This window comes from Myotis myotis, unplaced genomic scaffold (assembly GCF_014108235.1).
Source record: "Myotis myotis isolate mMyoMyo1 unplaced genomic scaffold, mMyoMyo1.p scaffold_m19_p_2, whole genome shotgun sequence".
Classification (NCBI taxonomy): domain Eukaryota; kingdom Metazoa; phylum Chordata; class Mammalia; order Chiroptera; family Vespertilionidae; genus Myotis; species Myotis myotis.
Window position 1 is genome coordinate 68,963,984 of NW_023416324.1, and position 27,354 is coordinate 68,991,337.

At 38.1% G+C, this 27,354-nt stretch overlaps 1 protein-coding gene across 11 annotated transcripts in view; it reads right to left on the bottom strand.

Moving 5' to 3' along the window:
* Window positions 1-4,459: 4,459 nt before the first annotated feature.
* The window catches only part of ZNF644 (zinc finger protein 644), a 130,447-nt gene continuing 107,552 nt past the window's right edge, over window positions 4,460-27,354 (bottom strand). For 6 of the 11 annotated variants that reach the window (XM_036347216.1, XM_036347215.1, XM_036347217.1 and 3 more), the window contains 2 exons: window positions 6,898-7,000; window positions 4,460-6,143 (listed from right to left, as the gene is read on the bottom strand). In XM_036347216.1, the coding sequence (XP_036203109.1) occupies window positions 5,951-6,143; window positions 6,898-7,000 (296 nt within the window). In that variant the 3' untranslated portion in view covers window positions 4,460-5,950. Of the gene's footprint in view, window positions 6,144-6,897; window positions 7,001-10,250; window positions 10,319-25,311; window positions 25,462-27,354 lie in introns of those variants that run through there. The other 5 variants (XR_004973809.1, XR_004973808.1, XR_004973805.1 and 2 more) reach the window with 4 other exon arrangements.

Sequence of the window (27,354 nt, forward strand, 5' to 3'; positions counted from 1 at the left end):
TATTTTAAAAAGCCACTTAAAAATTCTTATCCAAAAATTTCTTATGTCTACACAAAAATTCCTACTAAATTATGTTAAATGATGAAATAAAAGTATTCCCATTATAATCAGAAGCAAAAAAGAAATGCCAGCTATCAATACTAATATTCTACATTGTACTGGAAATCCTTATTAATGTTAAGAAAACAAGAATTTGGAAAGCAAAGGTAAATGTCACAATTTGCAGATGATGTGATTTGCTACTTAGAAATTTCAAAAATATTAGAATAAGAGTTCAGTAATGATAGAGGATATAAGTAAGACTGCCATACAGAGAATCAAGAGTTTCCCTTTATATCAGCAATATTCAGTTAGAAATTTTTTGGGAAAACTCATTCACAAATAGCAATAAACATTAAAATATATAAAAATGAAATTTTAAATGTTCAATTCTTTATAAAGAAAACTGTAAGACACCAAAAAATGATGCTAAATGGAAAACCACCATGTTCCTAAAAAAGAAAGACTCATTTTCCCATTTTCCACAAATTACTTTCTATAAATTCAATGTAGTTCCAAGCAAAATCCCCTTCAGTTTTCAAATGGAATTTGACAAGTGATTCTAAAATACACCTGGACAAGAACAATGCTTAAGAATAGTCGAACTTTATTTTGAAGAAGAAAAACAAGGAAAACACATCCCATAATGTATTTAAATTTGCTTTAAAATAATAGCTTACTCACTTAATCATTCAGTGAATATTGATTGGATGCATACAATATACCAGAACTCTTCTAGGAAAATGAAAGTGAATGAAACATACAACAACTCCCCCCGCCCCCCTCAGAATTTATATATAGACTTCGGATTCTGATATGGGTAGGTTAGGTAATTTCTATAAATCCTCTCTCACTGAGGTCAACTAAAAAAGTTGAATTAAAACAAAAAAAACCCCATCATATGAGCATAAAAGAAATAAAAAGAGAGTAAAGAATTACTGAGTCAAACCCTCTTAAGAGAAGACAACAAATCCAATGGGACTTCCCTGTAATGAAACCTTTTAAGTATGTTTGCCGAGGACATACCCTCCTACCTAGAAGAAAGCTATGAAACTCAAGTTGCACTTTCGATGGCTTCATGGGGCTTGGAGAACTAAACCACATTCACAGGGTAAAAGCTGAACCAGAGATGTATGAGCCTTCCCATGATCTACCTCTTATAGCCTGACGTCAGGTCATCTTGATAGGCTAGGAAAACACAAACATTGAACCTGGATTAAGGTGTTCTAAACTGGTTGTACCTGGCAGAAGTAAATGAAAATCTTATTGGGAGAAGATACTATTCTAGACCTCAAAATAATTATACAGTAGTTTCTAAATATTAATATAAGGCACATAAGAAAACAAAACACCATGAACAAAAAGCAGAAAAAGCAATTATCAATAAACTCTGCCCCCAAATCATTTTAGATTCTGAAATTATCAGAAGCACAAGAATACAAAAATAATTATGTACACTATATTTAAAGAAACACCAGCCAACCAGACTACCAGAAACAATAAGAAACATATCTAAAAATGAATCCATGGAAATTCTAGATCTGAAAAATAGAACCAAAATTAAAACCTAAGTTGATGGTGTTTAACGGTAGCTAAGAAAATAAGTAAATTGAAAGATCAAAAGAAACTATCTAAAATGTAGCACCAAGAGACAAAGCTATAAAGAATGGATAAGAGAAGGTAAAAAACCTAGAGGACACAGTGAGAAGGATTTAATATACATCTAAGTGGAGTCCCTAACGAATGAGAGAAAATGAGGCAGAAAAAATAAAAGAGATAATTGTGGGAAACTGTTTATTGCCTTCACTATCTGATAAGCATAGACAGAGCACTCCCCGAAACCGCCCCCCCCCAAGGCTGGGTGCCTTTGAAGCCCTCCCAAAGGTCAGAGCTAGGCGCCACCTCTGTTTGTCCAGACAGTGGTAGCTGAAACTACTCCCCCATTTATTATTATGTAAATCCTTGCTGATGGGCTAGTCTGCCTGTTGCAGGGGGTCACCTGCCTAGGGCTATGCTATAGGGGCATCCCAGATCAATAAAAGCTTGGTGAGGCCTGAGCATAGAGGAGAAGTCCTTCGGGACTTGCCGCCTGGTCCCCCAATATTGCAAAATTATCTCGTGTCTTTTTCTCTCATTTGCTGTGCGGCTCCTCTTTCAGATACCGAACCCTACTCCACGCGAGTCGTGGAAGGAAACACTCAACAGATAAGGGCCAAGAAATTTCTAGAAGCTCAGCAGAGATCCCAACCCTGACTGTAATAAAAAGAAATTCCCGCCCTAACCAGTTTGGCTCAGTGGACAGAGCGTCGGCCTGTGGACTGAAGGATCCCAGTCCCAGGTTCGATTCTGGTCAAAGGCATGTACCTTGGTTGTGGGCACATCCCCAGTAGGGGGCGTGCAGGAGGCAGCTGACTGATGTTTCTCTTCAATGTTTCTAACTCTCTATCCCAGTCCCTTCCTCTCTGTAAAAAAAATCAATAAAATATATTAAAAAAAAGAAATTCCCATTTAGATATACTGTAAATAAAACTTTAGAAAACTACAAATAAACATTAACAGCTTATTTAAAACTGAGCAACAGTTAAACTTGCAAAAATGAAGTAGAATATGGTAGAATAATATTTTCAATGATATGCAGGGGTAAAAATAACTGCCAATCCACATAGGAGCAAGTCACAAAAGAATACATGTAGTGTAATTCCATTTCTATTCAATACAACAACAGGCAAAACTAAACTGTTTATTCATAGATGGCGAAACTGTTAAGAATAGAAAACAAATGATTATTATAGAAGTTAGAATAATGGTAATGGGAGGTGCCGGGGTTCTTGTCCCAGCATCAAGAAGGGTTCAGGAATCCGGAGAAGACTGTGCGTAGATTAATAAATAGGAGTCCAGAGACGAAGCATGATTTTGAAAGGCATTTGAGGGTCAGAGGAGCTTAGCTAAAGGAGCTAAGTTCTAAGGTCTAAGGCAGGGGTGGGCAAACTTTTTGACTCGAGGGCCACAATGGGTTCTTAAACTGGACTGGAGGGCCGGAACAAAAGCATGGATGGAGTGTTTGTGTGAACTAATATAAATTCAAAGTAAATATCATTACATAAAAGGGTACGGTTTTTTTTGTTTGTTTTATTCATTTCAAACCCGGGCCCGCTGGCCATAGTTTGCCCACAGCCGGTCTAAGGTCTGTTCTCTAAGGTCTTAAAAGTCTCCTCCTCCCAGGACCCCATGCTTTTTATTAACACAACTTGTCCTAAGGCGAGGCAGAGATATACACATCAAAGGGTCCGGGTACGGCTGTTCAGGTATTTGGACAGTAGGAGGCAATAACATGTAGATTAAGAAGCCCTTAAGCTGTCTGGTGGCCAAGAAATCAATTTAATGTATCCTATTCAGGTTTGGGGAAATGCCTTCAGCCATTCCCAGATGCAGCCCTGCTGTCATGCTGGAACTGGTCTCCGGCAGGAGGGAGAGAATTCAATTGGGGTGGAGAACATAAAGATTTCTGGGAATGCTGGCAATGTCTACATCTTGCCATAAATAAAATATTTCCTTAACCCGGCTGGTGTGGATCAGTTGTTACCTGGGCTTCATCCCTAACACTGAGAGGTTGAGGACTGACTCCAGGACAGGGCACTTACTCTGGCTGTGGGCTCAATCCCCAATAGGGGGTGTGCAGGAGGCAGCTGATCAAAGTTTGTCCCTCTCCTTGCCTCTCTCAAATCAATAAAAACATGCTTTAAAAAAGACAAAATCATATAAATATTAGAGTTAAAAGGGATTCTCATAACTGCTAGTCTTGCCACAGGAATCTTCTTTTTAAATCCTCACAGGAAAATATGGTTGCCTCCTGCATGTGCCCGGACCAGGGTCGGGAAGCGAACCAGCAACCAAGGTACTTGCCCTTGACTGGTGAACAAACCTAAGACTCTTCTGTCTAAGGGCCGATGCTCTAACCACTAAGCAAGCAACCAACCAGGCCAGGAATCTTTTTTATAAACTTCTGACTCTACTTGCCATGTAGTATGTTTCCAGTTAAATAAATAAATAAATATATCCATAAATATCAATGAAACCTGCTCAATAAGAGACAACTAGTATACACCGATTTAGTATATTTTTAGTCAAAAGCAATTTGATGTTTTAGTCTCATCTTTATAAGAAAAAATACAGTTTCTATTAGGCATTTTTGAAAAATGAAAATAAATTACAAGTACTTTTCCCTTATCCAGTACACCCCAAGAATCAAGAGACCCCTGAATGATCCAGTTAGTCCAACTTCCTAATTTCACATATTATTAAGGTATGTGAATAAAGTAACCTGCTAAGTAGAAACAATTTAAATCAAATGAAACACAACCTCAAGTGGGCTATTCCCACCAGTGATTATAATAAGAAATGCTTCACACTATACACATTATAATTTTAAGTCTTTTTTTATTTAGAGATTTTTCTGGTAAGGAGATATACCATAGGAAAGCAATTTCACTGGCAGTGAGGTATGTATATACTCTACCAAAATACTCCTTATTTAATGTTTTAAACTTTATTTACATACGAAGAAAAGTATCAATGCATATCCTTGTTTCAACTATAGTATTAGCCATACTACGTGAAATAAAATGAAATGGTGCTTGCATATAAAAACTGTCATTTGTAAAGGAATCTGACTTCAGATTAAAAGAACTAATTTGTTTTTGGAAAAGTTGAAAGGAAGAATCACAATTTCATGACCAAGACATCTGCACCATATTTTCCATTCCTCACAGCACATTTATTTCAGTAATTCCGTTATGTCGGTTCTTAGCATAGCATAGTGTTACACGATTTTCGTACATATAATCACATCCAAAACAAGTTCTAAAATTTAAATTGTAAACATTCTCATCATATGTAGAAATATTTCAATTGGTATATTAAGTTTTGCTACTGATCAATTTGGGAAGAGAATATAAATGAGAAAGCCTATTCTAAATTGTGTAGTGAGCATCATTTATTAATTACATTTCTACAATGTTAAATAAAGAGGCAAACCTGTCCTGTAAGCATGTCAAATTTTAGGTAAAACATTAAAAAGAAACAAATCTGTTAACAAAAGGATGCCTTGCAATAAAGAACATTAGATTTTAAAATCTATTATGATACAAAAAATGTAAAGGGTAAATAGCATCTTTGTTGACAAAGTAGGAGGTAGCATGGATGCACCACTTTATTGTCTGAGAAATGCAACTGGAGTAAAGAATATTTCCTTACCACAAATAATTTCCAGGACTATGTACATATTTCTTTTAGAAATACTTGTTTAAACAAATCTCCCTCCACTTTTTAGTATAAAAAAAACCATTCCATGTGATTTTAAAAAAACACTTAAACACATTTAGATAGAATAGTACTCTGCCCTATATGAGTGAACAGTCTCAATCTATGAAGTACATGGTATTTAATGCCCTAAGTTGAGTAAATTTAGTTAGCGGTTCCAGGTATTATACAAAACACTACATACAAACAAAATATAATATCTTATTTTTCAATGCAAGTCTTGTGGGGAATAAACAGAACCTTGATTCTGGTAACACTGCAGAAAACATAACTTCCCAATAAGTCTGTCTTTAAATATCCATGTGCAACAGTTTATTAATGACTGCTTACATGTACTGATCTTTTACTGAATGAATACAGTTAACTGACAAAATCCAGTAAACGTTGAAAACACATCTTCTGTCCTATATAAAATATATAGACCACTTACTGTTTGAAGCAATCTATTTGTTCTGATGTCACCATAATTCACTTTTCCCCTTTTTCCTGCTTTAGTATTTATAAATGGATAATTTAATGTGGCTTAAAAAAAAGACAAAAAATCTCAAATTTACACCCAATTCATATTTGCTATTTAAAAGGTTTCCTTGTTCTATGAAGCTGCTTCTGCCATTAGTAGAGAAAATGAAGTTTCTGTAATAGAAGCAGGCTTTTTAAACAGTGACGTGACTTCCACCATGCCAGCTCCAGTCCGGGGAAGGTTAGCGTTTACAATGTGTCGTTGTAAGTGCTTAATCCAGTCTTCCTGAACAGACAATGGTCCACGAAAGACTAGGCCACAAAACCTACAGAAGAAGTTAATGACAGTTGTCTTAACCTGACCAATTCCCTTTATTTAAAACCAATTCCTAAAAAATCAATACACATAAGAAATAAACTTTACCATATATTGGAGAGAGTTCTTGACAATCGTTTCTGAATACATATAAAGTCAAAATGACTTAATACAATATCAAAGATGCCAATTCATATACTGAACAACTATAATAACTCCAATAATATTTATATAAATGGGAACATTATTGGGATAAAATAAAAGGTCTTAACACCTATATTTAAAACAACTATATTTCCAAAATGTATCTTCTTTTTAAAAGACCCTTACACAATTCAGAATTCCTTAAACTGCATAACGGTGAGTATGGAAGGGAGATATGAATAACTGTATAGCTATACTTAGAAGTATATGTTCCCTATAAGCAGAAACTAAACGTGTCCCAAAACTAAAGACAATTTTTAAAAAAATCAAAACAAATCAAATCAAACCAAAGCAAATAAATAAAACAACAAAAAAGCTATTTTTATAATTCACCATATCACAGAGCTTCTTGGCTAATATAAAAAAGTTGATCCGTTAGATATTGAAGTATTACAGCATTTATGAACTGAGTTAAGATTTTAAGCTTGTCTCCAAAAGTTCATTTATAATTTACTTGTGGAGAATGCACCTCTGCTACAAATTAAAAATCCTGAATAAAAGAGTTAATATACCTCAATCCAAAATCTGAACTAAGCAGATTTGGCAATATAAGCATGTACCTGCATCTGAGAATGTAAACCTCGTCAGCACCATGAGGTAATGTTAGCATTTTCTTCTTGCTTCCAGATCTTGACCTTGATTTCTTTTGCTTACAATCTAAGACTAAAAAAGGGAAGAAGAGAAAGACATTTTTTATATATTCCCAAATATACATAAATATACACATACAGATATACTTGTATTTCTAGAGGTCAGACCATCTAAATCAAGTTAGAAATGTCTGCATTTCTTTGTATTCCCTAAAGCAGTGGTTCTCAATCTTCTGGCCCTTTAAATACAGTTCCTCATGTTGTGACCCAACCATAAAATTATTTTTGTTGCTACTTCATAACTGTAATGTTGCTACTGTTATGAATTGTAATGTAAATATCTGATGTGCAGGATGGTCTTAGGTCGTGACCCTTGTGAAAGGGTCATTCGACCGCCAAAGGGGTCGCGATCCACAGATTGAGAACCGCTGCCCTAAAGCATGCACTAATTTGCAGCTGTTTCTCTAATAGCAGTAACATTATCTACATACATTCTTCCTGTACTGCTTTTGAAAATAATGCTTTACTATACCCAAATGAGAAAATGTCACTAAATAACTTGAAGTTACTATGTTGGTCAATTTTTACAATAATGGTATTTCTCTGATGATCATACATCCATTTTAACATCTGGTTAAATCTTCCTTACTTCCGGGAAAATTATAACTTTTTATTTAAGTTTGTACTACTTCATTAAGATCTTAGAAACTTTAAAAACTTAGTAAGGGAACATCAACAATGTAATATAAGTTTCAATGAAAACTTTATAGTAATTCACTTTGAATTCTATTATAATAAACTAGGGGCCCGGTGCACGAAATTCGTGCACTGTGTGTGTGTGTGTGTGTGTGTGTGTGTGTGTGTGTGTAGTGTCCCTCAGCCCAGCCTGCCCCCTCTCACATACTGGGAGCCCTCAGGCGTTGACCCCCATCACCCTCCAATCGCAGGATCGGCCCCTTGCCCAGGCCTGACGCCTCTGGCAGAGGCGTCAGGCCTGGGCAGGGGACCCTCATTTCCCCCCATCACTGGTTCTGCCCCCAGCCCAGGCCTGATGCCTCTGGCCCAGGCGTCAGGCCTAGGCAGGGGACCCCCAGACCCCTCTGATTGCTGGCTCTGCCCCTTGCCCAGGCCTGATGCCTCGGCCAGAGGCGTAGACCCCCATCACCCTCCAATCGCCTGATCGGCCCCTTGCCCAGGCCTGACGCCTCCGCCAGAGGTGTCAGGCTTGGACAGGGGACCCCCATCTCCCCCCCGATCACTGGCTCTGACCCCCGCCCAGGCCTGAGGCCTCTGGCCCAGGAATCATGCCTGGGCAGGGGGCCCCCATCTCCCTCTGATCGCTTGCTCCACCCCCCGCCCAAGCCTGATGCCTCTGACCCAGGCTTCAGGCCTCGGCAAGGGGACCATCATATCCCTCCAATCCCCGGCTCCGCCCCCCACCCAGGCCTGATGCCTCTGGCCCAGGCATCAGGCCTGGGCAGGGGACCCCCAGCCCCCCGCCCAGGCCTGATGCCTTGGCCAGAGGAGTTGACCCTCATCACCCTCCGATCACCAATCACCAGATCGTTCCCTTGACCAGGCCTGAGGCCTCTGGCCGAGGCGTTAGGCCTGGGCAGGGGACCCCCAGCTCCCCGCGGTTGCAGGCTCCGCCCCTGCCTAGGCCTAACGCCCCAGGGCCGCCTTTGCCCTGCCTCCCACCTCTTAGCTCCCCCCTGGGTTTCCGATCACTGCCAGTGGCAGGGGGCTTCTTCCTGCTTTCCCTTTCGCCTCCCTGCATTGTGCCTACATATGCAAATTAGCCGCCATCTTAGTTGGCAGTTAATTTGCATATAGCCCTGATTAGCCAATGAAAAGGGTAGTGCCGTACGCCAATTACCATTTTTCTCTTTTATTAGTGTAGATTAGTGTAGATAGTGCTCAAAATTGTATGATGACTCTACATTGAAAGAGTTAAAAAAAAAAAAAAGCTTGTCATTTTTAAGTAAGTTTGCAAATGGACCAGAAGTTTAATGCTAACTATTCCTTACATGCTTTCATTTTGTTTTCTTCCATAGCTACTTAAAAATGTAATTAAAAGGAAAAAAACAAGATTTTTATATTAAAGCGGATCAAAATTTTAGTGCTAATTGTTCTTGAAAAATTTTTATTGCTTTTCCTTCAATCAGTTATTCCACAAAATCTAATTTAATAAAGGAAAAAGATATTTTTAGAGGTAGGAATAGACAGGAAATATTATTTTATTGGTCTTTGAATACAACTACAGACAAAGGGATGAGAGTACTACAGGATCTGCTGGTCAATTAGCAGGAAGAGAAGGTAAGAAAGTTATATTTAGGAATCCAAGGGGGAGGGAAACAAATGTAACAGAAGTGTTACACAAACGGCTTTGCTTCTCTTAACCTACCACGTGAAATCCCCTGGAAAAATTCTAGGTAAGAAAGAATAAGAACTGGCTATTCAATTATTCCTTAAAATGAGTTATTCAAAGTCCAGATTCCAAAAGAACAGACACTATTATTACAAAACCAGTAACACACAATTCCTTATAGTAGTCAAGTGGCCAGTGCTAAGGAAAATGTCATAGAAAATTAGAAACCACAAGAAGCCTAAATCTCATTCAAGCCACTGGTTTATGCTTCCTGTCATCTGCCTCTTTAAAAGTAAAATCTAGAGCCCACAGTCTCTCTCTGCTTATCCTCAGAAGAAGAATCTCATAAGTAAAGAATTATATACAGGAAGTCAAGTAAGTATTAAAGAATGGCTAATTCAAAGCTTCAACAAAAACCTGGAATAGAAAAATCGTAAGGTTCTCATTACTTATCTCAGTCAAGAGCCTGGCACATAATAGGAACTCAACAAATACTTCTGAAGTAAAAAATAAAAGAAAACCCAGTAATTTAACCTCTGACATTTAGAGCATATAAATGGAAATTTGTTCTATCAGCATGTAATGTAGGTAACATTCATGTAGAACACCTCTGCATCATTTAAGTGAATATGTTGTTAATGTCACACTTAAATTCTTCACTGATCAGTCTAGCTTACGTATAGAAGCTAGGTTCTTCACAACTAGTAGGGAGAGTGAGGTATTATGTACTTTGTAATCAGCACCTTCTTTTTCTTAGTTGCACTGGTGAGCAATTTGAATTTAAATGAATTTTGAAGCAATGGATACACTAGAAGTAAAGATTTTAGGACACTCAAAAGCTAGATGTCAGCTACTCTTTCCCTATTTGTTAGGTAAACCACACACAATCCCTGTCTCTGTTACATAGAACAGAGCAGGTATTTGGTATATCATGAGATTACAGATAGAATCTTACTTTGATGAGCTTGCTGGTTGTCAAAATTGCCACTGTATTCAAATTCCCTTTAAAATGTAAATAAATTACTGTAGGATAGAAATAGAATACATTATAGCAATCCTTTAAAAAACTGTTCACAGAATGCTAATGCTAGGTATGTAAAACAAATTGAGGGAGAAGGGCACAGGGCGATGAGAAAGTATGCAAAATAATGTTTTATCAGTTACAAAGTATTCAAGTTACATTCGGATGCTGTGATACTTTTTAAATGGAACTGGATAGGTTTACTCTGAAGTATAAAAATGTTTCTTGACTTTAACAGAGGAAAAAAGAATATTTCTGACTTTTGATGTTATATAAACTCTAAAAACCCTGAATTTTAGGCTGTTTATAAATGATCAGCTCTAAAACTTCAATGAGCATACCACAGGTTTGTAGTAATTAATATTTGAAGGTGTTGTGACTTTGGAAAGCAGGAAAACTCTACCCGTATACGATTATCTCCAGTATCGAGTTCCAAGTAAGTTTAGAGAATCACATACACTCAGAATTCTTGGAAACTTGTCTGTAAAGTAAAGATATTAAAAACCTGGGACCTCTGGTAATTATACTTAAATATTTCAGTGTCTTAATATCTCCATTATCATTTTTAAATGTCTTACCCCTTGAAATGTCACTTATTTAGAAAGTAAAACATAAATACATTTTGCAAGAACAATTTTTTGTAATACCAATATTCAACCTTTTCCCTTGCAATACTGCCTAAAACCATTTAGAAAAATCTGTAAAAAATTTGAGTATTTAACATATTATTAATATGAACACAAAGGGGACAACCATCTGTTATTCTCTATATGAAAAAGATTGATTTACACAGTATGTTCCATTAAATGAAAAAGATGATGTACAAATATGTCTAGAACACAAATGTTCTAATTTAATAGATTTTTATTATATCTAGAGCGAAAAGCAGTTTCATTCTGGGCGGTGTACCAGGAGTCACTAGAGCATTTTAAAAAAAGAACATCACTAACACTAGTTTTAGTATAACAGGGCTCATCAATATTTGTGATAAACAGCCAAAGGTTTAACAAAGTTGTGTACATTAACAATCTGCCAAATAGATAACTTTATACAAAGCCTTTATTTGCACTTGTTAGTATCAACCCCCCCAAACATATACATGCCATTTTCCTCTTGAAGAATTTTAAATCTAACATTGTTTTTGTACTTGAAATTTACAAAAAATACTAGATTGGTTTTAGAAAATCTTAATTTTCTTTTCCATGAGTATAACTGCTTTTTTAGAAAGGAACAAACTCAGTCACTCTAACATTCCTAAGGTTACTATTCAAGATGGCAGAAAATGTTTAAGTGATCAATTTTAACCAGAAGACTGTAAAAAAATAAAATTAAAATAAAATAATGCAGCCTGGCCAATATAGGTCAGTGGTTGAGCGTTGACCTATGAACCAGGAGGTCATGGTTTGATCCCTGGTCAGGGCACATGCCCCGGTTATCGGCTTGATTCTCAGTAGAGGGCATGCAGGAGGCAGCCAATCAATGATTCTTTCTCATCATTAATGTTTCTATATATCTTCCTCTCTGAAATCAATATATATATGTATGTATGTATATACATACATACATACACACACACACACACACATATATATATTTATTTATTTATATATATATTGCAATTACCTCCTGATTTATAAAGCATTTAAACTGCTACTGGAAATATTTTACTTGTAAGAAGAATGAATTGAGCTGTACAGTCATATACAAAAAGTTTTAGGATATACCTTGCGGTAAATAGCTATTTTGATCAATAAGAATGAGAGGGAAATACAACAGAATTATAAACCCTCAAATAAACATTATACTGCTATGCTACAAAATATGTGTCTAAAGCATTAAACTGGATCAGTGAAAAGCAAACCAATAAATAATACAGATACAAATTCAAGGTTGTTTTCTGAGATATTATTTTAGTTTTATACACAGAAGAAAAATAATTTACTTTGGGCTTTTTTTACATTATTAAATAAGCCCTTTTGCCCTTCCCACTTTTCTGCCCATTATGTACAACTAGAGGCCTGGTGCACAAAATTTGCTCACTTAGGGGGTGGGGTGGGTCCCTCAGCCCTCTTGCAGTCAGGCAGTTGGACATCCTTAGCACTGCCACGGAGGAGGGAGGGGCTCCTGCCACCACGGCTGTGCTTGCCAGCCAGGAGCTCAGCTTCTGGCTGAGTGGCGCTCCCCTGTGGGAGTGCACTGACCACCAGGGGGAAGCTCCTGCGTTAAGCGTCTGCCCCCTGGTGGTCAGTGCGTGTCATAGTGACCGGTTGTTACACCGTCAGGCCAAAACCGGCTCTCCAACATCCCCCAAGGGGTCCCGGATTGCGAGAGGGCACAGGCCAGGCTGAGGGACCCTACCAGTGCACGATCGGGGCCAGGGAGGGACATGGGAGGGACCGCAGGAGGGCTCTAGGGCAGTGGTTGGCAAACTGCAGCCCCTTGAGTATGGCTCTTTCACAAAATACCATGTGCGGGCACGCACGTACAGTGCAATTGAAACTTCGTGGCCACATTCAAGGGGCCAAAGAGCCACATGTGGCTCGCAAGCCACAGTTTGCCGACCACTGCTCTAGGGCATGTCCGGACCGTCTCGCTCAGTCCCGATTGGCTGAACCCCAGCAGCAAGCTAACCTACTGGTCAGAGCGTCTGCCCCCTGGTAGTTAGTGCATGTCAGAGCAACTGGTTGACTGGTCGACTGTCTGCCCCCTGGTGGTCAGTCCATGTCATAGCGAGCGGTTGAGCGGCCTTAGCATATCATTAGCATGTTATGCTTTGATTGGTTGAACAGTCGACCGGACTCTTAGAATATTAGGCTTTTATTATATAGGATAACTGCTGGGGTCCAACCCCAGCAGGTCCAGGGGTTCCCAAAGGTGTGGACGGAGTCGGCGAAGAAGGAAGGACATGGAGACAGTCTTCAGTTGATCAGCAGCCTAGCCAGGATCTCCAGCCAGGATCTCCAGCCAAGTTCTGGTCTGGATCTCCAGAGAAGTTCTGGTTAGGATCTCCAGCCAGGTTCTGTATCCATGTTGTCTTGCTAGGTTCTCCAGCCAGGTTCTCCAGGTTCTCCAGCCAGGTTCTGTAGCCATGTTCCCTCGCTAAGTTCTCCAGCCAGGTTCTGTCCAGGTTCTCCAGCCAGGTTCAGTCACCAGGTTCTAGTCAGGTTCTCTTGCCAATTTCTGTAGTCAGGTTCAGTCCAGGATCTTTTGTCATGTTCTCTCGCTAGGTTCTGTCTCTAGGTTCTGAGGCCAGTTTCTGTCCAGGATCTTTTGCCATATTCTTTCCAGCGAAGTTCTTCTGTCTGTAGAGAACGTTCTGTGTAGGTTCTGTGCCTAGGTTCTGTCTTCTGAGTTCTGTGTTCTAAGTCCTGTGTTGTTACATCTGTATTTATACCAGTTGATTCAATCCTATCAATCTCTATTACAAAGGCTAGGGCGTTTCTTATCTCCATTCCAGGGAGTAAAGATTATGTAGCTTAAGCATGATTGTTCGTAGTTAAAGTGATTAATTATCCGCTTGGCACTTAGTTAAGAGGTTTTATTCCCTCCCTAACTTCAGGGGAAAATCCTTACCTGGGGAAACAACCTTTCTCAGAGACCTTGGTTAAAACACATAGTGCCAAGAAGGTGAGCAAACATAGTAAGAACAGTATGCCATATATGCCGGGTCCCTTGAAACAGCAAGGATGGACCGGCTCCCGGCAGATAACTGTTTCAATAAATTTCATTTTCTTTTTAATTCACTACACAAATGACCTCAAAGAATGAGGATTCATTTTTAAAAAACATCTGTTGTAAAAAAGCACATCATAACTAAATTAATATTCACCACCGAATATTCTTACTTGCAATCATCCTCCCCTGTCCACTTAGTTAAAAGCCCCCATTTCATCTGTTTTGTTCCTAACTGTTGGCATCGCTGGGGTAAAGTGAAACTTAATACAACGGTCAGATTACATATATCTAAAATATGAGACATAAAGTAGCCCTAGTTGAGAGAAGAAAATTTCTTCTTCATCTAATCAGCCTGTATAAGCTGGGCAGGAAATAGCAGCTATGAATAGTAGTTTTTGAACACAGGGTGCTACATTTTCACTTTGCACTGGATCTGGCAAATTATGTAGGGAAAAAGTAGGGATAAAAATGACATAGATAGGTAAGCCATCATTCCACCACCATTAATAACCTGCTGGTGGAGGTGATAGTGGCAGTGGTGAGGAAAGACGATGTATGGCCCCAAGGGGTACAGAGTGAGATATGGACAAATAAACAAATCTACTTGGTGTCATTAATTATTCAAGGTTCATAAGTCCCAAATATACAAAAGACTGTGCAAATAGCATTTTCTTTCTCTCAGCCTCAACTGAAAAAGAAGCATGGGAAAAAAAGCACGGATTTGTGGGGGGGTGGGGGTGGGGGTTAAGAAACATGTGAGTTTGTGTAACATAAGGATGGGGGTAGGAAAAGCCATTTGTTGAAAAGATAAATTCTTATTTCTTCAGTGCATACTTTTGTCTTTGCATAAAGTGCCTAAAAGAGACATTTTGTGGGGTATGGCACATAGGGTCCTATACTTCGTTTAATGCTCTACTGTCACAGACTTGAAATTCTTAATTTTTGAACAGAGTGCTACATTTTCACTTTTCACTGGATCTGGCAAATTATGTAGACAATTTTGGATACTGAGTATCCACCAACCTAAATGAGAAAGGCAGCCAGCCCTTAGTTCCACTTCTTTATCTCGTTTTGTTGATTTGTTAACTATAGCAATGTATTTATTGGAAATGAACTAGACATTACATATACCTGATGAAGATGTAATAATGCATGAAGCATAACTGATGCAACATTTACAAAGTCACAAAAGAAAAGGAAATCCGTTTTCAAAAGAATTATTGTATCCAGGACACCTCAATCTCTGAACACCATAAACAACTCGTGATGTTGCCTCTGAACAAGCAGAATAAAACTTACTTTAAACTGATCAACAGAAAAGTTTCTTTGCCCAACTTGAAGATTCCTTGGCTAGCACCTGTATGTCACACACATTAGGTAATTTTCATCACCAGAGATTAACCAGAGGATATTTTTCATATTCCTCATAGGGGAAAAAAATGTCTCCTACAAATAGAGACGTTTGAGGAAAATCGAAGCAACAAATCAGTTGGTGGCACCAACTGAAGCGGTACTAGAATCAGCATTTTATAGAGGAAAACCAACAACTATTAAGAACAACTGTTAAATTCCACACTGTAGTCCATTAAAATTGTAAAAGACTTCCCTACTACCAATATCAATTCTTTATTTCTAGCTATATACTGCCATAATCAAACCAGTCATATTCCCAAAATGTACATAGTAAGTAGTTTATCTGGTTTATTGTTATGAAAAGCAATGTTCCCTTCCAATCATAATTAGGCATGTATATAGATACACAATTAATAACCTCAGAAGTATATTTTCGCCATTATTTTACCTTGATATTTTCCAAAAATTTTTCAATACCCTAATTTTCTTTCATTGATTTTTAGAGTTTGCATTCTCAATAACTAAATAAAATAAAATAAAATCACTAACCTAGAATCAAAGAGCAATCATGGTAAAGTACATTAGATCCTGAATGGTTTAACATTTTACCTGGAATAGAATGAAATATAAAATATTTGAAAAGCAGAATTCCTTTGCCTTAACTATGAGGTTTATGGCTTAACAATATTAGTCTAGAAAAAACAGATAGCTTGAGGTTGTCCTATAACAGGGGTGGGCAACCTTTTTGTGAGTGCATGCCAAAACCAGCAAAATCTCTGACTCAAAATTCTTCTGTGCGCCAACCCCAATTTTTTTGAGAACATGTTACGCCTACTTGATATCTCTTAAGGTGTACCTATGTGAAGAACCTTGAAGAAATAATAAAATTCATTCGAGCGACAAAAACACAGTATATGATGATGAAAAATACATTTATTTTTTAATGTATACATGTACACTGATAGTCCGACAGAAAACTTTATGACTCCGTTTGATATTATCAGTGGGACTTTTGCTGCTGCATCACTGATGACAGAGATTTTACATCAGGTTTATATTTTGTGACCTTCAGAGATATGCACAAGCTACTACTTTCATCCGTCAGGCTACTCCTATTATGAGACTTAACAAAATTCATCACAGAGAACAAAGATTCACAAGCGTATGTGGATGAAACCAAAACACTGGTCGGATCTAGGAAGGCAGGGAGAGTTAAGGCAGAGGCACAGAGATTGCTGTTCCCTTCTCTCGTCAATCCATGTCTATGGTCTTTAAGATAACTTGCTATGTAAAATTATTTATTTATACAAGATGCACCTACCCTAAATTTATCTGAAAAATAAAAAAGTCGATATTAAGAAAAAAATTGTAAATGGACGATTATAAGAGAGGGTTTCGCGTGCCAGCAAAAGTTACTGGCGTGCCATGTTAGGCACTTGTGCCAGGGGTTACCCACCCCTGTCCTATAAAGTAAGAGATTGTAATAAGGGTAGCAACAGCCTCATATGCTTGGTTCAGAGAAAATTAAAGCAAATGAAGGCAAACCTTTATTTAAACTAGGGTCTCCCAGGGAGAAGAAAAAGTACATTCAATTTGTAGAAGCGTCTGTTAATTCAAAGTAGAGGGAATGACAAGTAAAAGAATATTTTGAGTAAGTATTTTTAAGATGTAAAGGGAAAAGTTAAACATAAATATGATACTTTATTTATCCTACATTTTTTTAAATATATTTTTTATTGATTTTTTACAGAGAGAAAGGGAGAGAGATAGAGAGTTAGAAACATCGATCAGCTGCCTCCTACACATCTCCCACTGGGGATGTGCCCGCAACCCAGGTACATGCCCTTGACCGGAATCGAACCTGGGACCCTTCAGTCCGCAGGCCGATGCTCTATCCACTGAGCCAAACCGGTTTCGGCTATCCTACATTTTTATAAACAGAGAATTGGAAGCAGACTAGTTTTTCTAGCTTGCCAGAAGCCAAAAGCTAACCATACCCAAGCTACAAGTTGCTTAACTGGTCAGGATAATAAATGTATTACTTCTATGGTGACAAGTAAGAAAAAATATTTAAAAATTCTCAAGGTGGGTTGGACTTGCATGGTGTTTTATTAAGCACTTATCAATATCAAACATTTTTCTAAGACACATCTAAAATTGCCATAAAAATTAAATACATAATGACAAATCTGTTTTAAATCACTTTTGTTTAGAATTACTTGAACATGTTAGGCAGGGTAGATATCTGCTAAAGAAGGAGGAAGGGAACGGGGGTGTGTGTGGAGGGGGGGGGGCAGTTTATCTCAGGCACCGAACAAAGAAGTTAGCAGTCTTGGGAATTGCCAAGATAAAATCGCCAGAATGTTCTCATCAATTCTGGGAAAAGCCACAACAATGTAAAAAGGCGACCTTCAAATCTAGTCTTGCCCAAGATATCTGGCAGGTGAACCTTGAAACCTATAGGGGGAAGTATAAAACCCTTGAACCTTCCACATGGGCCACTCAGACTAGCTGAGTTGCCTGCTTGTGCTATATGCTAAGTGTATACTTAATAAATTTGCTTGTTTTGCTTTCTTAACAAATTTGCTTGCTTTGCTTCAACACTGCTTTCTGTCACTTGTCTGAATTCTCTCTCACAAGCGTGATAAGAGCCAAGCAGGGTGAGCCTCCTCCAATTGGGGCGACTCTCGGTTAACAAATAAATCACATTCCCTGCCTTCTAAAAGCCTCAGTATTTCCAAAATATCATTTCATATTTAGTAGGAGTAATTAAATAATTGTTCCTGATTACAAAATTAGTTAAGAAAGGAAAACTTACTTTAGAATGTTTATTAAATTATCTTTAATACTAGTGGCCTGGTGCATGAAATTTGTGCACATTAAAAGGGAATTCATTAGGGGAAATATTTTAATAGTTATTTGCCCTTTCTCTATAATAGAAGTGTCAGAGATGAAAGAAAGTTAGTAAAATGTATATGAAAATCTCCCTCCTGTCAGGGTCTGGGGCACACCGCGGGACCCAGAGTCAAGTCCTCGCCCACCCGCACACCTCGAAATTGTGTGAGACCCAGACCCAGTTGGCCCCATCCCCGTCAAGCCTCACAAGTTTGGGGGGTGCAGCCTCAGGTCCCCCGTCAAGTCCCACTGGGCGGAGGCATAGCCTCAGGTTCCCTAGCCCCGGCACTGGGGCTTGGGCCTCAGGGCCCCCAGCCTGGCCTCAGGTTCCCCGGCCCCAGCCCAAGGGCGTGATGACCATTTGCATATTAGCTCTTTATTATATAGGATACTCATGTTTAACTTAAATTAGATAGGGCTCATAGAACTTACAAATATCACATAGATTGGATTTGGCTTTTTATAATTTTAAAGTACTTTACACATTCCAGCCAAAATTCAATCTATAATCAAACATGGTGCTGAACAGGTAGGTATCTTCTGTCTGAAGTAACTTCCAGTTAAGGTCACAATTAAACAGACGTTCTAAACATTGGATACCAAGAATTAACCTCATTCCTCAGACTGCAAACACAAGAAAGAAATAGTAAATCCTACTTTTCCACTTCTTAGATAAGTGAGGGACCATCAGTCTCTACCAAGCCATCCTCTTGCTCTAACATCCACAAGAGAACAACTGTATATTACTTTATTATTTCCATAAAGTCACTTAAAGCAGATTACTTAGAAGTTAGCTCAGGCCAGGAAAATGTCTTGTTACTGTAAGGCTTAACTATATCTTTTCTCTTTTCTTTTTTTAAAAATATATTTTATTGAGTTTTTACAGAGAGGAAGGGAGAAGGATAGAGAGTTAGAAACATCGATAAGCTGCCTCCTGCATGCCCCCTACTGGGGATGTGCCCACAACCAAGGTACGTGCCCTTGACTGGAATCGAACCTGGAACCTTTCAGTCCGAGGGCTGACACTCTATCCACTAAGCCAAACCAGTTAGGGCATATCTTTTCTTAAAAAATATTTTTTTTATTGATTTCAGAGAGGAAGGGAGAGGTAGAGTTAGAAACATCAATGATGAAGAGAGAATCATTGATCAGTTGCATCCTGCATGCCCCCCACTGGGGTCTGAACCCGCAACCCACAACCTGGGTATGTGTCCTGACTGGGAATCAAACAATGAACTCCTGATTCATAGGTCTATGCTCAACCACTGAGCCACACTGGCCAGGCAGGCCTAACTATATCTTAATCCAGATTATAAAAAACATTCAAAAAAATTAATGTTAGAAATCATTTTTTAAAAAAGAATATAAGTCATAGCAAATACAATACTACAGCTGAATATATAAAGATATTAGATATGTTAAAAGAATCCAAACACATAAAAATCTAGGTTAAGTCAATTGTTAAAAAAATGAAAACAAGATATAAAAAGCAAAACTCAAGAAATAATGGAGCCAACAAGAATACTAGGGGACTAGTTAACACTTTATGGAAAATAAAAATGTTGGTCAAAAAAGATTATCAAATAGAATTCCTAAATTTTATAACCAATGACAAGTAAAACTAGGCATCATAGCCCTGACTGGTTTGGCTCAGTGGACAGAGCATCGGCCTGTGGACTGAACGGTCCCAGGTTCAATTCCAGTCGAGGGCATGTACCTTGGTTGCGGGCACATCCCCAGTAGGGAATATGCAGGAGGCAGCTGATCGATGTTTCTCTCTCATCGATGTTTCTAGCTCTCTATCCCTTTCCCTTCCTCTCTGTAAAAAATCAATAAAATATATTAAAAAAACAAACAAGAAAAACTAGGCATCATAAAATATTAATACATGCCACCATGGTACAAATCTTAGGCTCCATTCAACTGAAAACAAACTTACTGATTCAGTAAGTGTGATGATTTGCTTTGTTATGATGGACAGGCTGATGAGGCATTGTTGATAAATGAACCCCTGTGAGGCCATGAAGCCTACCCTTCTGTTACCAGATATCATGGTAGCTGATGAATTAACTTGTTACTGGTATATTCATCCTCCCAGTAACAAGATTTAAAACTTTGAGCCATTTCTGTCTCTTTCTTCTACATCTAATTAATCTGCCAAATTTTGCTTACTTTTATTTTCACATCATCCAGACATCTATTATGCCTCCTTTACATTCTTATTGTCATTGTCCTGGTTCAGATTACTAATGTAACCTCACCTACAATTTCTTCACTTCCCCACCAAATCCTTTACCTTTTTATAAATTAAAAAAAAATTGTTTAAAAGTAAAATCTTTAAAAAAACAAAAACCAAACATCTTTATTGGCCTCTGACAAAATTAATTCCAACACCATAGATTAGCATTCTAACTTTCTATGCTATGTCCTTGACCTGTCTACCTCTATTCCTTTATCTCTTGCTTCCTAGTATTTTCAATAAACTTCCCACATTGTCCCAAGCTGTTCCCTCCCACAAGTATGCTCCTTCCCTACCCCAAACCCCCATTTCCATTTCAATCAGTGACCCTTCAGGGTCCAAATCAAATGTGACTTCCAAAAGCCTTGCTGGGTCCTAGTCTAGCTGAAAGTACCTTCCTCTCCCTCCCATCTTCCATAGTGTTTCATGCACATGTCTCCAATGGCAAAATTTGTTCTGTATGACAGTTATGTATCTACTAGAGGCTGGGTGCACACAAATTTGTGCATTCGGGGAGGGGGGAAAGGTCCCTCAGCCTGGCCTGTGCCCTCTCACAGTCTGGGACCCCTCGGGGGATGACCATCTGCTGGCTGAGGCCTGCTCCCAAGGGGATTGGGCCTAAGCTGGCAATCAGACATCCCTCTGGCAGCCCGGCAGCCATTGGGGGATGTCCACTTGCCAGTGGGGAGCAGACCTAAGCTGCAGTCGGACATCCTTAGCGCTGCTGAGGAGGCAGGAGAGGCTCCCACCACCACTGCTGTACTGGCAGCCATCAGTCTGACTTGTGGCTGAGCAGAGTTCCTCCATGTGGGAGTTCACTGACCACCAGAGGGAAACTCCTGCATTGAGTGTCTACCCCTGGTGGTGTGTGTCATAGTGACCAGTCATTCCCAGTCTTTCTGCTGTTAGGGTCAGTTTGCATATTACCCTTTTACTATATAGGATAGAGGCCGGGTGCACAGGTGGGGGCCAGCTGGTTTGCCCTGAAGGGTGTCCTGGATTAGGGTGGGGGTCCTGCTTGGGTGCCTGGCTAGCCTGGGTGAGGGGCTGATGGCTGTTTTTAGACTGCCCGCACCCCTTCAGGGTGGGGGTCCCCACTGGGGTGCCTGGCCAGCCTGGATGAGGGGCTAATGGCTGTTTTCAGACTGCCCGTATCCCCTTCAGGGTGGGGGTCCCCACTGGGGTGCCTGGCCAGCCTAGATGAGGGGCTGATGGCTGTTTTCAGGCTGCCCGCACCCCCTTCAGGGTGGGGGTCCCCACTGGGGTGCCTGGCCAGCCTGGATGAGGGACTGATGGCTGTTTTCAGGCGGGCCAAGCCTGAAACTGAAGCTCCCAGTCTCTCCTTTTTTTATTTATTTTTTTATTCTGGGATTTATTTACCTTCTGCAATTGAAACTTTGTTGTGGCTCCAGCTCTGAGGCCGGCTGGCTGAAAGCAGGTATCTGGGGTTTGTTTAGCTTCTATAATTGCAACATTGTTGCATCCGGAGCTCAGAGCTGGGCTGCGGCAGGCGGGGAACCTTGGCTTCCTCCATCACTGGAGCAAGCAAGCCTCCTGCTCGCTTCAGCTGCGTGGCTGCCAGCCGCCATCTTGGTTGGCAGTTATTTTGTATATCCTGCTCATTAGCCAATGGGAAGCGTGTTGGAGGTACGGTTAACTACCATGTTTGTCTATTATTAGATAGGATGTGCTTCTACTATGTTGTAAGATCCAATTTATCTCTGCACTACTTAGCACAATGTACATACCACAGTAAGAGCTGGAAAAAAATCTCATCGAAAAAAAAAAAAATCTCATCGAATAACTGAATACATCAGCCAGTCACTTTTTAGTACAGTGGGCAAATGGTCCAATTCTTGCTGGCATGCTAAAACAATTGGTATCCATAAAGTTGGCTCTAAATACTCTGATGATTAAATTATATCCAGTCTACTGTTTCACAAGGCAGAAATAAGAACAACACTTTAGAAACATTACCATCAACATGGTTAGGACAAAATCAAGTTTGACACTAGTCTTCTATTACCTGAAAAATTTACTTAACTTGAACAATTCATTACCTTGCTCATCCTGAATAAATAACACATTACTATGCAGATAAATATATACAGATATGCACTTTAATGTAAAAACAGTACTACAGGGATAAGCTATAACCATGAAAACATAGAAACCATTTTTCATTGTATCAGGAATAGCTTTTTAAAATATAAGATTGACTCTATCATTTCCTTATTTTTATCCCCTCCCCCACTATTTTTTAAAAATCCTTCCATAACTTTAAATTTTAAGCACACATTCAAAGCATCCATCCTACTTTCCAAATCTCCATTTTTCCAAACACCTATAACTGAATCTCCCAGCACCTCTTGAACTTCAAATTTCATCCCCTTGTGCCACACTATGTTCTTTTCTCTACCTGGAATGGTATACTTTATCTCTTTTTCCTAAAACTATTCATCCTTCAAGTTCAGGGCCTAGCTGAAACATTATATATCTTAACACTTGTATTTATCCCACTGGATGGTGATTATGCAGCTTGGTGTGTAAGGTCATTATAGCCTTAGAGCTAGCACTGTTCTGATACAATAACTATTTTGTTGAATGCATGAAAATTTTCTTTGACTACTGGTTTCATTTCTCTTTCATTTTAAACATAATGAAAAGAAACCTACTAGCATTCTTCTTTTTTAGGCTCTATTTAACAATGAAATAAAGAGTAAAGGCAAAAGGAAGAGTACAACATAATTTCCAACGTTCCTCAAAAGGGCTAAAGTACCTTCAATTCTTATAACATTTATATCCAATATACCATTTATCTATATACTACCTTGCACAATTTTGTAATTTTGATAGTTTTATATGTGTTACCAATATGGTTTTCTAAGTTCTTTGATGACAGGGGCATGTTTCATACTTATCACATATTCCTCACACAGCCTAGTCTGAAGGAATTACAAGGTGTTTTGTAACTAGAAGCTGGTTTGCTTCTTTAGAGTTTAATCACAATGGAAACTTTCTACTTGTAGTCTTCTGGGTTAAATGACTCATTTAAGTATGTAATTTTTTTAAAAATGCAAATTTTATTAATATTTAAAAAGACACTGCAGACACTCATAAAAAGGACAAGTAATTTAATGTACCTTGAGAAGCTTTCACAATATTATTATGTTTTCTTTCCATCAAAGCAGAAAATGGTACTATAGCACTTTCCATAATATAAGAATTACTTTTCTGGTGGCTTATACAGCCAACTCAGCACCTGGCACTGTGTTATATGTTCAACTTGCAATTGTTACAGTTCTCTATGACCAATTATGTCACTATAGTTGAAAATAAGCAAAAGATCCTATTAGGTAACATGCAACCTACTATTCCACTTAAAAGTAAATAGTATGAAAAATAAACATTGACTCTACTAAAAATGAATGTAGATATACTGTATTAGTGGTATTATATTAACTGAAAGGCTCTAGCACCAATTTTTACGTTTTTTTTTTCCTCATTGAAAATTGTTGCTGAGTCTTTTGTTGGAGAATAGCAATAACCATGATTTACTTCCAAAATGTTACCATGAAAGTGTTCTAAAAATAATGAAATAAAGCCCTTCCCCCAACTATTCCTGCATATATTTTTTCTTACATTAATTTTAACTAGAAATTTCTAATTTACTTTAAATACCAAAAGATCAGCCTCTGATTAAAATATGACATATAAATTTTAATTCAGTGAGGAAAGAAAATTCATTTGCTGCCACAGAAGTGTTATGATTTCTAAATTATTACTACTACTGATTCTAGTTAGTATCTGTCCCTAAAAGAAAGAGTCACTTAAGGGAAATGTTTTCAATTTCTGGGAAGTGACTTCTTAGTGGGTAGCAAATCAATTTATTGGGTCATGACCACCATTAATTTTTAATAAAAAAGAATAAAATAGGACATATTAGAGTGTATCACAGTCAATTGAGGTGAATGAATGAGTAGGTGTATGTATGACTGAGTTTGTATGAATGGTCAAGATGTAAAATGGAGTCCCAATAAAAATATTGAACATGACTGTTATTCTTTATTCTTTTCAAGAGATAACAGACTGTGCAAACATGCATTCATCTTACTGATATATTTTCTTTCATAAGATTCCTTCTACACACACTTTAATTACTCCCCTTTCTTTACCTATTGTACTTTGAGCTCAGTTTTTTTTAGTTCCTGATTGTAGATTAAGTTGATAGAATACACTTTTCCGGGCTTAATTCAAAATATTTTTAGAAATTTTAATAACCAGGGTGACCATATAATTTATTGTCCAATCCAGGACAGTTATGAAAGAGGTACTATTATTTGGTTGGAAAAATAGGGCTAAAACAATGTGTATGGTCATTATATTAATAACTTAGTAACATTGTGTTTTTAATACTGCCAGTATATAAAGTATAACACTTAATTAAAATATGAAGTACAAAAAAGCCAATAGTTAAAAATCCAAAGGCATTAAATATGAACTATATGGAATTTCTAATTTTAATGAAAATTAAATGTTCTTATTAGACTGCATAAGGAATTAACCAGGAACCAATTTGTATGAGCATGTAAAACCATCTACAGAGAACAAAACCTGTAAAAGAAGTCTACCAATAATAGTGCAGTCTATATTAATTGGAATAAATTTTGAATTAGAAGTATGCCTTGAATTTACCATACAGAATATAAAGCAAACCCTTTGGCACTAGTCTCTTTAGACAAAAATCCATTTAAAAATAAAAGTAAAACAGCTTCATAAATAATTATTTACAATTGAAGGCACATGGAAATTAAACAATTTATTTGAACCTACCCAATGGATGATAAACTGGGTCAGTTCTGGGCAAAATTTTAATCTGTGAAGTTTATTCTTTTTTGGCAAATTAACTCTGTCCCAAGAATGGCTACCTCTTCCATCTCTTCAATTCCAAAGCTTTACTACTTTCTTCATCATTTCCTTTTACTAAAATTAGGAAGAATGTTACATTTTAATTTGTATTTGTGATCATATAAGTTAGTTTTGATGTTACACAATTCTGGCATTTCAAGCATCTCTTAATTTTAACTCTTAAGAAAAAAAATTATTTAAGGCGCCTGATTCCCAGTTCTGTGTTCTTTCCACCTCATTTTCATTTTGACTCTTCCCTTTTCTCAGTTTTCCACAGAGGAAGGGTCCATGAATGATAACCTTCAAAAAATATGCAAAGCCTATATACAGAAACAATTTTATCCTTGGATGAATAAATGCATGTTTCTGGGGTGAACCATGGCTTTTATAAAATTCTCAAAGGGGTCAATGACTCCCCCAAAATTGAGAGCCATTATATGAGAAGTATTTGAGTAACCTGACTGATGTGGCTCAGTGGCTAAGTGTCACCCAGGAACCAGGAGGTCAGGGCACAAGCCCAGGTCGCAGTCTTGATTTCCAGTAGGGGGCATGCAGGAGGCAGCCGACCAATGATTCTCTCTCATCATTGATATTTCTCTCTCTCTCTCTCCTTCTTCCTTCCTCTCCCTGAAATCAATAAAATATATATTTTTTAAAAAAGAAGTATTTGAGTCACCCTCGTTTTGCAGTGGTTACAGGGTTGATCTGTGGACCAAAGGGTCAAGGGGTTGAATCCCAATGAAGGGTAGGCTTGATCCTTGGCCCTGGGTCAGGACACATGCCAGAGGCAACCAATTGATGTGTCTCTCCCCCACCCCCCCCCCCCCCCCGCTTTCTTCTAAAAAAAAAAAAAATCAAAGGAAAAATATCCTTGGGTGAGGATTATAAATAAAAAAAAAAACCCACAAAAAAGCATTTGAGTCATCAGTAAATAATTATTTGGGGAAGCTGAGAGGCATCTTTTCAGTTTATTCAGGCCAGTTAGAATATTCCTCCCTCCTCAAAAGGCTGCCAGTTCCCATAGAACAGGCCAGGAGATGGTGGCTTCTAAGAAAATTTGGGATTTTTTTATTCTATCACAGATAACCAAGCAGGCCTTTAGCATTTAGTCTTGGTTTATCTAAGCTTTTTCTTCAAGAGTAGGCCACATAATTAAAATCTACATGAATGGAGACTGAACTAGGAACACAGATTCTAGACATTCTTATGGAGGATTTAGTCCTATCTATTTTCCTTTTACATCGTCCCAGTTTTGTGATATAATTGGATTAAAGTAAGGGTTTTAAAAAATGATTTTGTATTTTATTCCTCAAAACACTATGTACATACTCTTGAAAAATACTGCTTTTTATTCATATGAATTGATGAATCCCTTATAAGACATCTTCTGTATAGCTCCCCTTACAGTACCAGTGGAACCCTCCAGGACCAAAGGTTGGGACCACTGCTTTATATCAGTGAAACTGATATTGGCGAAGAGAATAGGCATGCGAAGTTTAAATATAATAAAGAATATTCTCTATTTGGAAAAGAAAAACATTATTGAAGCTGATTTGTTATGTTTATTTTTTAAATATGTTTTTATTGATTTTTAGAGAGAGAGAGGAAGGGAGAGGGATAGAAACATTGAGAGACATTGATCAGTTGCCTCCTGCACGCCCTCTACTGGGAATCGAGCCCACAATCCGGGCATGGGGACCTCTTGGTTCATAGGTCCATTCTCAAAAAACTTCTTAGTTGGCATGAATAAGCAGCAAGGACATCATCTATATAGCTCTACTGGTCAAGAAAACTTTAAACATCAGGGGGAAAGTTTCAGAACTTCCAAGAAAATAAAGTATGAGTTTTTTATTTTTCTTAAAAGTGGGTATGGGCTGTGGGAAATAACCCACACTTTCTTCAGCTTTTCATTTCCCTTCTTTTTATCTTAGGACTGCCAAACGCTTTGTATTTTTAACACGTCTGACA